This window comes from Giraffa tippelskirchi, chromosome 3, assembly GCF_054371585.1.
Source record: "Giraffa tippelskirchi isolate mGirTip1 chromosome 3, T2T-mGirTip1v1.2.pri, whole genome shotgun sequence".
Lineage (NCBI taxonomy): Eukaryota > Metazoa > Chordata > Mammalia > Artiodactyla > Giraffidae > Giraffa > Giraffa tippelskirchi.
Window position 1 is genome coordinate 88465022 of NC_137277.1, and position 12947 is coordinate 88477968.

General features: G+C 36.6%; 1 protein-coding gene across 11 annotated transcripts in view; it reads right to left on the reverse strand.

The window, feature by feature from the left end:
- Nucleotides 1–5342: 5342 nt before the first annotated feature.
- Nucleotides 5343–12947, reverse strand: part of UBR3 (ubiquitin protein ligase E3 component n-recognin 3) — a 202586-nt gene continuing 194981 nt past the window's right edge. For 7 of the 11 annotated variants that reach the window (XM_081577894.1, XM_081577893.1, XM_081577892.1 and 4 more), the window contains 4 exons: nucleotides 10983–11162; nucleotides 8820–9029; nucleotides 8063–8202; nucleotides 5343–7755 (listed from right to left, as the gene is read on the reverse strand). In XM_081577894.1, the coding sequence (XP_081434020.1) occupies nucleotides 7638–7755; nucleotides 8063–8202; nucleotides 8820–9029; nucleotides 10983–11162 (648 nt within the window). In that variant the 3' untranslated portion in view covers nucleotides 5343–7637. The remainder of the gene's footprint in view (nucleotides 7756–8062; nucleotides 8203–8819; nucleotides 9030–10982; nucleotides 11163–12947) is intronic. The other 4 variants (XR_014079020.1, XR_014079019.1, XR_014079018.1 and 1 more) reach the window with 1 other exon arrangement.

Genomic DNA, 12947 nt, shown 5'->3' on the forward strand with positions numbered 1-12947 from the left:
ATGGAGCAGCCATCATGGTCAACAAAACAGTCTGAAAGGCAGTACTTGGATGCAATCTCAAAAACGACAGAATGATCTCTGTTCGTTTCCAAGGCAAACCATTCAATATCACAGTAATCCAAGTCTATGCCCCAACCAGCAACGCTGAAGCAGCTGAAGTTGAACGATTCTATGAAGACCTAGAAGACCTTTTAGAACTAACACCCAAAAAAGACGTCCTTTTCATTATAGAGGACTGAAACGCAAAAGTAGGAAGTCAGGAAACACCTGGCGTAACAGGCAAATTTGGCCTTGGAGTACAGAATGAAGCAGGGCAAAGGCTAATAGAGTTTTGCCAAAAGAACGCACTGGTCATAGCAAACATCCTCTTCCAACAACACAAGAGAAGACTCTACACATGGACATCACCAGATGGTCAATACCGAAATCAGATTGATTATATTCTTTGCAGCCAAAGATGGAGAAGCTCTTTACAGTCAGCAAAAACAAGACCGGGAGCAGACTGTAGCTCAGATCATGAACTCCTTATTGCCAAATTCAGACGTAAATTGAAGAAAGTAGGGAAAACCACTAGACCATTCAGGTATGACCTAAATCAAATCCCTTACCATTATACAGTGGAAGTGACAAATAGATTTAAGGGACTAGATCTGATAGACAGAGTGCCTGATGAACCATGGACAGAGGTTCATGACATTGTATAGGAGACAGGGATCAAGACCACTCCCATGAAAAAGAAATGCAAAAAAGCAAAATGGCTGTCTGATGAGGCCTTACAAATAGCTGTGAAAAGAAGAGAAGTGAAAAGCAAAGGAGAAAAGGAAAGATATTCCCATCTGAATGCAGAGTTCCAAAGAATAGCAAGGAGAGATAAGAAAGCCTTCCTCAGCGATCAATGCAAAGAAATAGAGGAAAACAACAAAATGGGAAAGACTAGAGATCTCTTTAAGAAAATTACTGATACCAAGGGAACATTTCATGCAAAGATGGGCACAATAAAGGATAGAAATGGTATGGACCTAACAGAAGCAGAAGATATTAAGAAGAGGTGGCAAGAATACACAGAAGAACTGTACAAAAAAGATCTCTCATGACCCAGATAATCACTATGGTGTGATCCCTCACCTAGAGCCAGACATCCTGGAATGCGAAGTCAAGTGGGCCTTAAGAAGCATCACTATGAACAAAGCTAGTGGAGGTAATGGAATTCCAGTTGAGCTATTTCAAATCCTGAAAGATGATGCTGTGAAAGTGCTGCACTCAATATGAGAGCAAATTTGGAACACTCAGCAGTGGCCACAGGACTGGAAAAGGTCAGTTTTCATTCCAATCCCAAACGAAGGCAATGCCAAAGAATGCTCAAATGACCGCACAATTGCATTCACCTCACATGCTAGTAAAGTAATGCTCAAAATTCTCCAAGCCAGGCTTCAACAATATGTGAACTGTGAACTTCCAGATGTTCTAGCTGGATTTAGAAAAGGCAGAGGAACCAGAGATCAAACAAGGTACAGCTCAATCAAAATAAACATTATTCTAAAGCAGTTTATCACCATTATCTTCATTATCTCCACCACAGTTTGGCCTCAGGTCAAATAATAGGGAGGAAACACAGCCCCGCCCTTCAACAGAAAATTGGATTAAAGATTTACTGAGAATGGCCCCACCCATCAGAACAAGACCTAGTTTCCCCCTCAGTCAGTCTCTCCCATCAGGAAGCTTCCATAAGCCTCTTATCCTTCTCCAGCAGAAGGCAGACAGAATGAAAACCACAGTCACAGAAAACTAACCAATCTGATCACATGGACCACAGCCTTGTCTAACTCAGTGAAACTAGGAGCCATGCTGTGTAGGGCCACTCAAGATGGGACAGGTCATGGTGGAGAGTTCTAAAAAAATGTGGTCCACTGGAAAAGGGAATGGCAAACCACTTCAGTATTCTTGCCTTGAGAACCCCATGAATAGTATGAAAAGGCAAAAAGATAGGATGCTGAAAGATGAACTCCCCAGGTCAGTAGGTGCCCAATATGCTACTGGAGATCAGTGGAGCAATGACTCCAGAAACAGTGAAGAGACAGAGCCAAACCACAACACCCAGTTGTGGATGCGACAGGTGATGGAAGTAAAGTCCAATGCTCTAAGAGCAATACTGCACAGGAACCTGGAATCTCAGGTCCATGCATCAAGGCAAATTGGAAGTGGTCAAACAAGAGATAGCAAGAGTGAACATAGACATTTTAGGAATCAGCAAACTAAAATGGACTGGAATGGGTGAATTTAACTCAGATGACCATTATATTTACTACTGTGGGCAAGAATCCCTTAGAAGAAATGGAGTATCCATCATAGTCAACAAAAGAGTCTGAAATGCAGTACTTGGATGCAATCTCAAAAATGACAGAATGATCTCTGTTCGCTTCCAAGGCAAACCATTCAATATCACAGTAATCCAAATCCATGCCCCGACCAGTAATGCTGAAGAAGCAGAAGTTGAATGGTTCTATGAAGATCTACAAGACCTTCTAGAACTAACACCCAAAAAAGATGTCCTTTTCATTATAGGGACCTGGAATGCAAAAGTAGGAAGTCAAGAGATACCTGGAGTAACAGGCAAGTTTGGCCTTGGGAGTACAGAATGAAGCAGGGTAAAGGCTAATAGAGTTTTGCCAAGAGAACACACTGGTCATAGCAAACATCCTCTTCCAACAACATGAGAGAAGACTCTACACATGGACATCACCAGATGGTCAATACCGAAATCAGATTGATTATATTCTTTGCAGCCAAAGATGGAGACGCTCTATACTGTCAGCAAAAACAAGACCGGGAGCTGACTGAGGCTCAGATCATGAACTCCTTATTGCCAAATTCAGATTTAAATTGAAGAAAGTAGGGAAAACCACTAGACCATTCAGGTATGACCTAAATCAAATCCCTTACCATTATATAGTAGAAGTGACAAACAGATTCAAGGGATTAGATCTGATAAGAGTGCCTGAAGAACTATGGATGGAGGTTCATGACACAGTACAGGAGGCAGGGATCAAGACCATCCCTGAGAAAAAGAAATGCAAAAAGGCAAAATGGTTGTCTGAGGAGGCCTTACAAAAGCTGAGAAAAGAAGAGAAGCAAAAAGCAAAGGAGAAAAGGAAAGATATACCCATTTGAATGCAGAGTTCCAAAGAACAGCAGGAGAAATAAGAAAGCCTTCCTCAGTGATCAGTGTAAAGAAATAGAGGAAAACAACAGAATGGGAAAGACTGGAGATGTCTTCAAGAAACTTAAGAGATACCAAGGGAACATTTCATGCAAAGATGGGCACAATAAAGGACAGAAATGGTACGGACCTAACAGAAGCAGAAGACATTCAGAAGAGGTGGCAAGAATACACAGAAGAACTATACAAAAAAGATCTTCATGACCCAGATAATCACTATGGTGTGATCAGTCCCCTAGAGCCAGATATCCTGGAATGCGAAGTCAAGTGGGCCTTAGGAAGCATCACTACAAAGCTAGTGGAACTGATGAAATTCCAGCTGAGCTATTTCAAATCCTCAAAGATGATGCTGTGAAAGTGCCGCACTCAATATGCCAGCAAATTTGGAAAACTCAGCAGTGGCCACAGGACTGGAAAAGGTCAGTTTTCATTCCAATTCTCAAGAAAGGGAACGCCAAAAAATGCTGAAATGACCGCACAATTGCACTCATCTGACACGCTAGCAAAGTAATGCTCAAACTTCTCCAAGCCAGGCTTCAACAGTACGTGAATCATGAACTTCTAGATGTTCAAGCTGGATTTAGAAAAGGCAGAGGAACCAGAGATCACATTGCCAACATCCACTGGATCATTGAAAAAGGAAGAAAGTTCCAGAAAAACATCTACTTCTGCTTTACTGACTATGCCAAAACCTTTGATTGTGCAGATCACAACAAACTGTGGAAAATTCTTAAAGAGATGAGAATACCAGACTACCTGACCTGCCTCCTGAGAAATCTGTATTCAGGTCAAGAAGCAACAGTTAGAACTAGACATGGAACAACAGATTGGTTTCAAATTGGGAAAGGAGAACATCAAGGGTGTATATTGTCACCCTGCTTATTTAACTTATCTGCAGAGTACATCATAAGAAATCCTGTACTGGATGAAGCACAAGCTGGACTCAAGATTGCCGGGAGAAATATCAATAACCTCAAAAACGCAGATGACACCACCCTTACGGCAGAAAGTGAAGAAGAACTAAAAAGCCTCTTGATGAAAGTGAAAGAGGAGAGGGAAAAAGTTGGTTTAAAACTCAACATTCAGAAAACTAAGATCATGGCATCTGCTCCCATCACTTCATGGCAAATAGATGGGGAAACAGTGGAAACAGTGAGAGACTATTTTTGGGGGCTCCAAAATGACTGCAGATGGTGATTGCAGTCATGAAATTAAGACGCTTACTCCTTGGAAGAAAAGCTATGACCAACCTAGAAAGCATATTAAAAAGCAGAGACATTACTTTGCCAACAAAGGTCCGTCTAGTCAAAGCTATGGTTTTTCTAGTAGTCATGTATGGATGTGAGAGTTGGACTATAAAGAAAGCTGAGTGCCGAAGAACTGATGCTTTTGAACTGTGGTGTTGGAGAAGGCTCTTGAGAGTCCCTTGGACCACAAGGAGATCCAATCAGTCCATCCTAAAGGAGATATGTCCTGAGTATTCATTGGAAGGACTGACGCTGAAGCTGAAACTCCAATCCTTTGGCTACCTGATGCAAAGAACTGACTCATTTGAAAAGATCCTGATGCTGGGCAAGATTGAAGGCAGGAGGAGAAGGGGACGACAGAGGATGAGATGGTTGGATGGCATCACTGACTCAAGGACATGAGTTTGAGTAAACTCCAGGAGTTGGTGATAGACAGGAAGCCCTGGCATGTTGCAGTCCATGGGATCGCAAAGAGTTGGACATGAGTGAGCAACTGAACTGAACTAAAGCACTTTAGATTCCTATAGTCTAGTTGGGAATTTTCAGGGAGCAATAGGGACCACAGCAGTGTTCTTCAGATCTGCATATCCATTTCCTTCTCCAAAAATCCATTTCCTCTCCTTTCACCCATTTCCTGCTTCTAAAAACACACACAGCACCTAGCAAACGCTTTATATTAGTTATGAGACAAAGAAGGAACAGGAACTAGCTCTGTAAATAAAAGGTTAATGGAAAAGCAAATCCTTTATATTAACTCCACCTTATAGCAACTATTAGTTATGTTATGCTTTGATCTTTTCATTTATGCTCACTTACATATGTTATTGTCAATATTTTTGAAAAAATAAAAACATGTAAGAATAAGCATGTTAAGGACCTTTCACAAACCAAGTTACAGTAGGTTTTTATTAACATATCTTACAATGTTGATTATTCCTAGTTTTGTAATTTCTGCTTAATTATAAAGATTGATTTAGCTTCTACAGTAATGTACTGTATTTAAATGATCATTCATACAAGATATCACACCAGGACATTTTCTTGAATAATATACACACATCACTCTAATTTGGACCTGTTATTTTTAAAAGTGGGTTTATAAATGGGACTTATAAAAGTTATGGGGGAAAAATTAAAGTTCTAGTTTAGCAGCATGCATGTATGTAATTCAAGTACAATTTTCAACCAAGTGCTTTTTAAAATTTTACTGGTGACTAATTCACCAATATCAAAATAAACACTATCAAATACCCAAATTTTAATGTTAAGGCTAATATTTTCACTTCACATCCATATGCACAACCATAAAACATTCCATTTTAAATATGTAGTAATCAAAGTCTGAATACATTATACCATGTATATATAGCATCAGAGTTTCAAACTGTAGAATTATCCAAGTTCATGAATCCTGTAACAGTATTTACTAGAGATGTAAATTAGCATTTGTTCTTCAATCACACTTACAAATGGTCTGGTATCCATAATGACCAATGCAAAAAATATGACAGGCTGAACTTATGATACAGTATTTTAAAAAGTAGCAATGTGTTGGAAAGGACAGCTACTTAATTAAACAGAATCATTCTAGTCTTTCAGAAAGTTATCTTAATATTTTGGAAATGTATATAAAAATAGCAAGCTATTTCCATGTGTTTTATTGTAGGTACATAGGTAATCTTTTGATTTTTTTTAACATACTTGAACATTTACTGTTCTGTTCTATTTTAATGGAAGGCCATCATTTAAAGTCCATTTTTATATCCTGTAATATCATGTCATTCAACAATTTTTAGAACACAGATCTGTGATTTTATTTTACCATTAGATGTTTTTTAGTTTATTTTTACACGTAAAAATGTAATTTTATACAACAAGCCATGGAAGTCCAAAGTACCAGGAATTGCTTGATAGTACTATACATATTAAATAATCATCAAATTATTGAATCATTTGGAAGAAAAATTGTGGCAGCAATATATAACATGCTTTTCTGTAATCTTCCTTCTGTAAGTACAGAGTGGGTTTTAGCTCAATCATTTCCATTCTTACTGACTTAAAAATCCTACAAACATAAACTGCTTTTCACAGCAGCTTCAAACAAGAACACAGGTGTGCAGCTCACTCTTGAGGATCATCACCACTGAGCCTTTTTTTTTCCCTTTTAGGGAACCAAGCAGAAATAACAATGATTACACTGCACAAATACAATACAGATGAACCTCTTGAGCTGATAAGGAAAGTTCCAAAACTATGCTCCATTTGTGGGGAAGTCAGAGCTCTTTTCCAATCCAATCATTTAAATAAAAACTTGGTTAGTAATAAAAGGTGGGCATGCACAGAATCAAAATCTGCCATGTATATGTTCTTAAAACTTCTGATTTTATAATAAAATCTATTTGCTATTACCTCAAGTAATTTATCCAAGTGAAATGGCAAACTTTGATTTTTAGGGACTCCCCCAACCACACAAATGCCCCCCTAAATGTACTGTATTATATTAACAGCAGCTATCTACTTATTTTACAACTATTTCAATTATTTACCTGGGGAGAATATTTATGAAATTCCTGAGAATGAATTAAGTTTTCAGCAAAGCCTTAACCTTTTAACAGATTCCTCACAATAAGAAAAAATTGTAAAGTTCTACTATTAGACCAACTTTTACTATACAATATTTCACATAAATCATGTTTTACATTTTTTTCTAATTACATACAGCAAAAATCTCAAATCAACACAAGAATGGCAGAGGGAAAGGATGCATTATGTTTAGCAGATGCAAATTAAAACACACAGATATAAAGAAGCAGTAAAACTTTAAATAAATCACATCCACTCTAAATATCAATGAAAAGCAGATATGCACTGTTGGGAGAATCATTTTAAAATGATTTTGTCAACAAGTTGTGCTTCTTATTAATCGTGGACTTAAACAAAAAAAGGACCACTAAAGAATGGTTTAACTCGTTACTTGTTATGCTCTCCAGATACTTAAAAAAAAAATTATTATACCGTTAATGTGATTACCAAGCACCTAATTTTGGAAAGGCTTTATAATGTATGTTTTCTTTTTTTCCCTCAGCAAAAGCGTTAATCCCCCAAATTAAGTTAAAGCTTATTGTTGATAAATTCTTAATGAAAATGATATAATGCAATGCCATGGTGGTAAGTCACAGCCCATTGTAATGTGGACCCCATCTTTTATTGATGTGATCAAAAGTATGAGAAATCCACTGTTGTTCAAGAACTTTGTATCTTTCTTTACAAATGTAGAGAGGCTTGCCTCGCCTAGAATGAAAAGAAAAAAAAAACATTAAAATAATATAATACAATGAAGCTTTCACACATGTTTTAAAAAATAGATTCTCTATGGCAAAAATCTCACATAGGAAATTGATTTATTTCATATTTCCTTAACATCATAATGGGGAAAATATCCTCCCAAATAGAAACAACTCTAAATTAATGACTGTCAGAATTTCTTAATATAAAGAGTAATTATTATTATCAACACAATTACAAAGCCAGGAATGGCACATTATTCTTACTGGCCAAAGTTGAATAAAACACAAGGATATATCCATGAACATCTAACCTAAGATCTCGGTCTTCCTCTCCATGAGCATCCAAATACACAGAACCCCAGAGGCAGAAGCGGTGGCCTCGAATGATGATAATCACTGATGCATTGATCAAAAGGAAAATCCCTGTTCCAGCACCACAGTTCTGAGAATGCTAAAAAATAAAAAAATGTGAATGAACTTCATAATCAAATGGACTTCACAAGAAAAGAAAATGAATAATGACTTAACTGTCTTCTAAATAATACAGAAATATTTAAATTTTTTAAAATCAGATTTCATCTAAGTTAAACTTATAGTCTCATTCTTAACCCTTTATTAACAATACATTAGGAAGAATTTGGATAAGGATTATCTAGGAAATCAATTAAGAGCTAACCTAAATCTAATTCAGAGGCTAGTATCTTAACAGCATATCTAACTGTTGTTCCACAGCATAACATCTAAACATATATTCCATTAAAGGGCAGGAGAGGGGAGCAGGGAGAGGAACTGAAGCTGCACTTATGAAAGGTTTTACTCATAAAAATCCTTAGGTGGGTTTTTTTGTTGTTGTTGTTTTGTTTTTACCCTTCTACAGGGTATAAAACCACAACAAAAACAAGATCCTTATATGTATCATGTATTTAACTCAAAGAGTAGTTAAATTTGAGTTGGTTTGACCATATTTTTGTATGTAATACACACTGCATTGTATGTAACACACACCACATTTCCACGTGATATGAGATTTGAGTTTCCATAAATTTTATACTATTTACTCTTGCTTACCAATACACATTCACAGTAACTTTGTTGCTTGCAGCAAAGTCCTTTCAGGCATACAAAAGTACCACAAACAAGGCAAACGGCAGGGTCTTTAGGAACCTTGGTGCAGACACTACAGGTTTTTCTGTGGTAGTACTGGAAAATGGTGTTATAATTTTCAGGCAACTGTAGAAGGTGTGGCAATTTCCATTTTGACTCTTGGATAAGCAATGCCTAAAACATTATTCAAAAATATTCATTAGTCCTATGTATTTAAGTTACTTATACAAAATATTTGTTTTCTAAAGGCTGTTTTCTTTTTTTTTTTTAAAGAAAATCTGTCTCTAAGAATGTGGCTTTTTTTTTTTATTAATACTCTTGCCATTTCCATTTTACAAAAGACTAAAGTAGTCCTTCAACAATTACCATTCTCTACTTTAATATATCCTATTTTAATTTAAGTCCCTTTGTGGCACTAGTGGTAAAGAACCCGCCTGCCAATGCAGGAGACAGAAAGAGACATGGGTTTGATCCCTGGGTCGGAAAGATCACCTGGAGAAGAGAAGGGAATGGCTACCTACTCCAGTATTCTTGCCTGGAGAATCCCATGGACAGAGGAGCCTGGCAGGCTACAGTCCATGGGTTGCAAAGAGTCACACATTACTGAGCAACTAACACTTTCATGCTTTTTCAATTACTACATGATGTAAATTTTAGATTAAGCACCCTAGAACATTTAAATTTATTACTTTAAAAGAAAAATATGAAATATAACTAAGCATGCAAGGAAAATATATGCAGATGTATTTGTTTTAAAATATTCTTGATGCATAATTCTAAACAGTTACACAGTTTTCAAAACTAAGTTTTGGACCTTTCTTGCAAAAGGACACTTGGTGGCTCAGATGGTAAAGAATCCGCCTGCAATGCAGGAGATCCGAGTTTGATCAAACAATTCATTGGCTTTTTCTTTTTGGGAAGATCATGGTTATAATTTACATTTCTATTTCAATACTTTATAATCTGGAGTTCCCTTTCTAGAAGATTGAAAATCTTACATCTCAAGCTGTTAAGAGTTTTTATATCTGTCAGTGCTGGGGCTACAATTCTTTTCATAAATTCTGTCAGGAAGTATGAAAAAAAATAACAAATCAGTTGAATTTCCCTATAGGGTATTTTGTTCATTTTTTTGTAGTTATATAAAAATACTGGAAATAGCATTTATGTTTTTTCTAAATGCTACTTCCTTAACACTTAAAACAGATAAAATGTAGTATGAATCTATATTTTAAGAAACTGTATAGAGGTTGGCAATTCACCTGGTGATCTTCTCACAGTACTGACAGCCACAGTACATCTTAATCAAGGCAATAACGAAGTATCCAGCTTGGTGTTTATCAGTAAGTTCATGGATAAAGTGGCCATGGAAGCAAGGATAAGGACAATATATGTGCTCACAATATGCTATTTGCCATACTCAGTGCCCAACTCTTGATTCCAAAGACTGCACATTCTGTAATGAGTTGATTAAATATGGAACACTTCCATCAGTGGAAAGAACAGCAATTTGTCCTCACTGACCTTGATACTTACCTAGATTAGGTTGTAAATTGCCCAGCACCATACACCACATGGTCTCTAGTCAAAAGAATTTTCTTCATACAGAAAGATGTAAGGCAAGGGGTGGATGTGTATGAATTAATTGATCTTAACTGGTAGTCAATCATCTGAAAAGCTCATTGGTCTTTTAAACAATCAATTACTTTGCTGATGAATTTTTAGATGGTACCAACTAGAAGAAAACACCTGTAGAATGAGATATATGCTCCTACAGAATGAGGTATATGAGCTAAACAAACACCAGTACATAAGGGTGATTGCTCCCTTATAGATGGAATGCACAGATTTGGGAACCAGGGCACCCAATCTCTCACAATTAGACCTAAGATTTTGGTCTTTAATTTTTGTTTCCCTGATATTCTGGATTCTTCTGTGGTTTTAATACTGTCGTAAGGAAACTGTGTACTATCCTCCATCAAGGGACATCTTAACAGTTTTACTGAATTAAAAACTAAATGTCTTTGACCATCCTGGGTTCCCTAGACCATTAGGAAGTATGAATTAAGTATTCTCTTATCTATTAGTATATCACCACTATAGCAAGTGAGTGTTACTCTTTTTACATACCCTTCCTTGTTCAGCATGTCTTTCAGTAAATGAATTTATCTCAAAACACCACTGAGATATAATATCAAATGCTGGAACTGGCCAATCCAGACAGGAGGCACTGATGAATGGATGTTCTGTTTGGTAAAATGTTGGCAGAAGTCCCAGGCAGCTGGAAAGAACTGAAAATTCTTCTTCTTCCTTTTAGATATAAAACAGAAAATTCTCAAGACATTTCTCATGAACTTTTCCCACTACAGATACTTTAAGTGTCATTCTCATCAATTACTTCTGGATAGTATGAAAACTTTCTTAACTGATTCAACTAAATAAAGTGAAGGGAGTAAGAGGAGCAAAGAAAAAAAAAAGGCTCCAAGCTGTTATATCCAATATTTCCATAATATTTCTCTTTGAAATTTAACTCCTAACTACCATAGCATCTGCCTCATTTATACATTCACATATTTTAAAAATAGCACTGTCAGTTATCTATAGACTATCTGATAGTCTATAAAATTTAGCTACACTAGGAAGTCAAATGTTAATATGGAGCAAAAGGACAGTGACTTTTGGTTAAAAAGAGATAGACTGTCAGTGTGGATCAAGAAGAATAGTGAAAACATGGAATTCACAATAGTAAATAGTGCTCTGCAGCCTCTGAAGGGATTTGCAGTCATGGTCTCAGGCCCCCTGGTCAGTCATGCTCTTTCACACAGTTATATTCCTCGCCCTGGTGCCTTTATTCCTAGGCTTCTTTATCTGAGGCCTGGGGCACGGGTCACTTTGACATTTCTGCCAAGGCCATCTTATGAAGGGAAAAAGGTGAAACCCTGAAGAAACTTTCCCCACTCTGACTAGGTACCCAGCACTTTTCCACTCCTGTCCTGATCCCCTCACCCTCTCTCCACCTCAGAGTTCATAACACTGAAAGAGCCTTCTGTTTGAGACTCCTTTACATCTGTGCTGATCCATTTGAGCCTCAACTGGTACACCCTTTCATTCTATGAAGGTGATGAGATGAGAAATCAGCATTTTCCCTGGTTTTAGCCTCTTGCTTATACTATCATGGTAAATGATTTCAAGGCTTAACTCTTTCATCTGTGGCTTGCAGCTTTAATCAGCCAGTCCAGTACCTAGCAATTCAGCTCTCTCCCGGCTTAGCTGAGTTCCTGACATTTATGTGTATCCATCTTATTGATCTTTGCAAAGAAACAGATTTTGAACTCATTGATCACCCTGAACGCGCCCCATCTTGTCTGAACTCATTGATTTTCTGTACTGTTTCACTACTATGTCATTGATTTCTGCTCTGATTTTTGTAATTTTTTTAACTTGCTTTCGATTTTATTTGCTCTATTTCTTTTTTCATAAAGTAAAAATTTAGATAAATGATTTTAGACCTTTCTTCTTTTCAAATATAAGCATTTGAAGCTGTATCTCTCCAAGAAATATTTTAGTGGCATTTCACAATTTTGCTATGCTGTGTTTTCATTTCACTCAGTCTAAATGTCCTCTGGTTTCCATGTGATTTCTACTTTGATACTTATTTAGAAGTATGCTACTTAATTCTCACATACTTGGGGATTTGTATATCTCTTTCTGTTATTGATTTTCTAATTTAATTCTGTGTGGTAAGAAAATTGTTTTGTGATTTCAATTCTTTTAAATTCTTTTAAATTGCTTTATGGCTTGGCATATGGTATATTCTAGTGAATGGGCCATGTGCATTTTTAAAAATATGCATTCTGTTATTACTGTCTGGTGAAGTATCCTATAGATGTCAGTTATATCAAGTTGAATGATATAACTGAATGGTTCAAGTCTCATTTATCCCACTTGATTTTCTGTCTATTTATTATTGATTACTAAGAGAGAACAATGAAATTTGCAGCTATAATTGTGGATTGTCTACTTCTTCTTTCAATTCTGTCAATTTTTATGTAATTTGGTGTTCTGTTGTTTCATGCATATATAACTGTTACATCT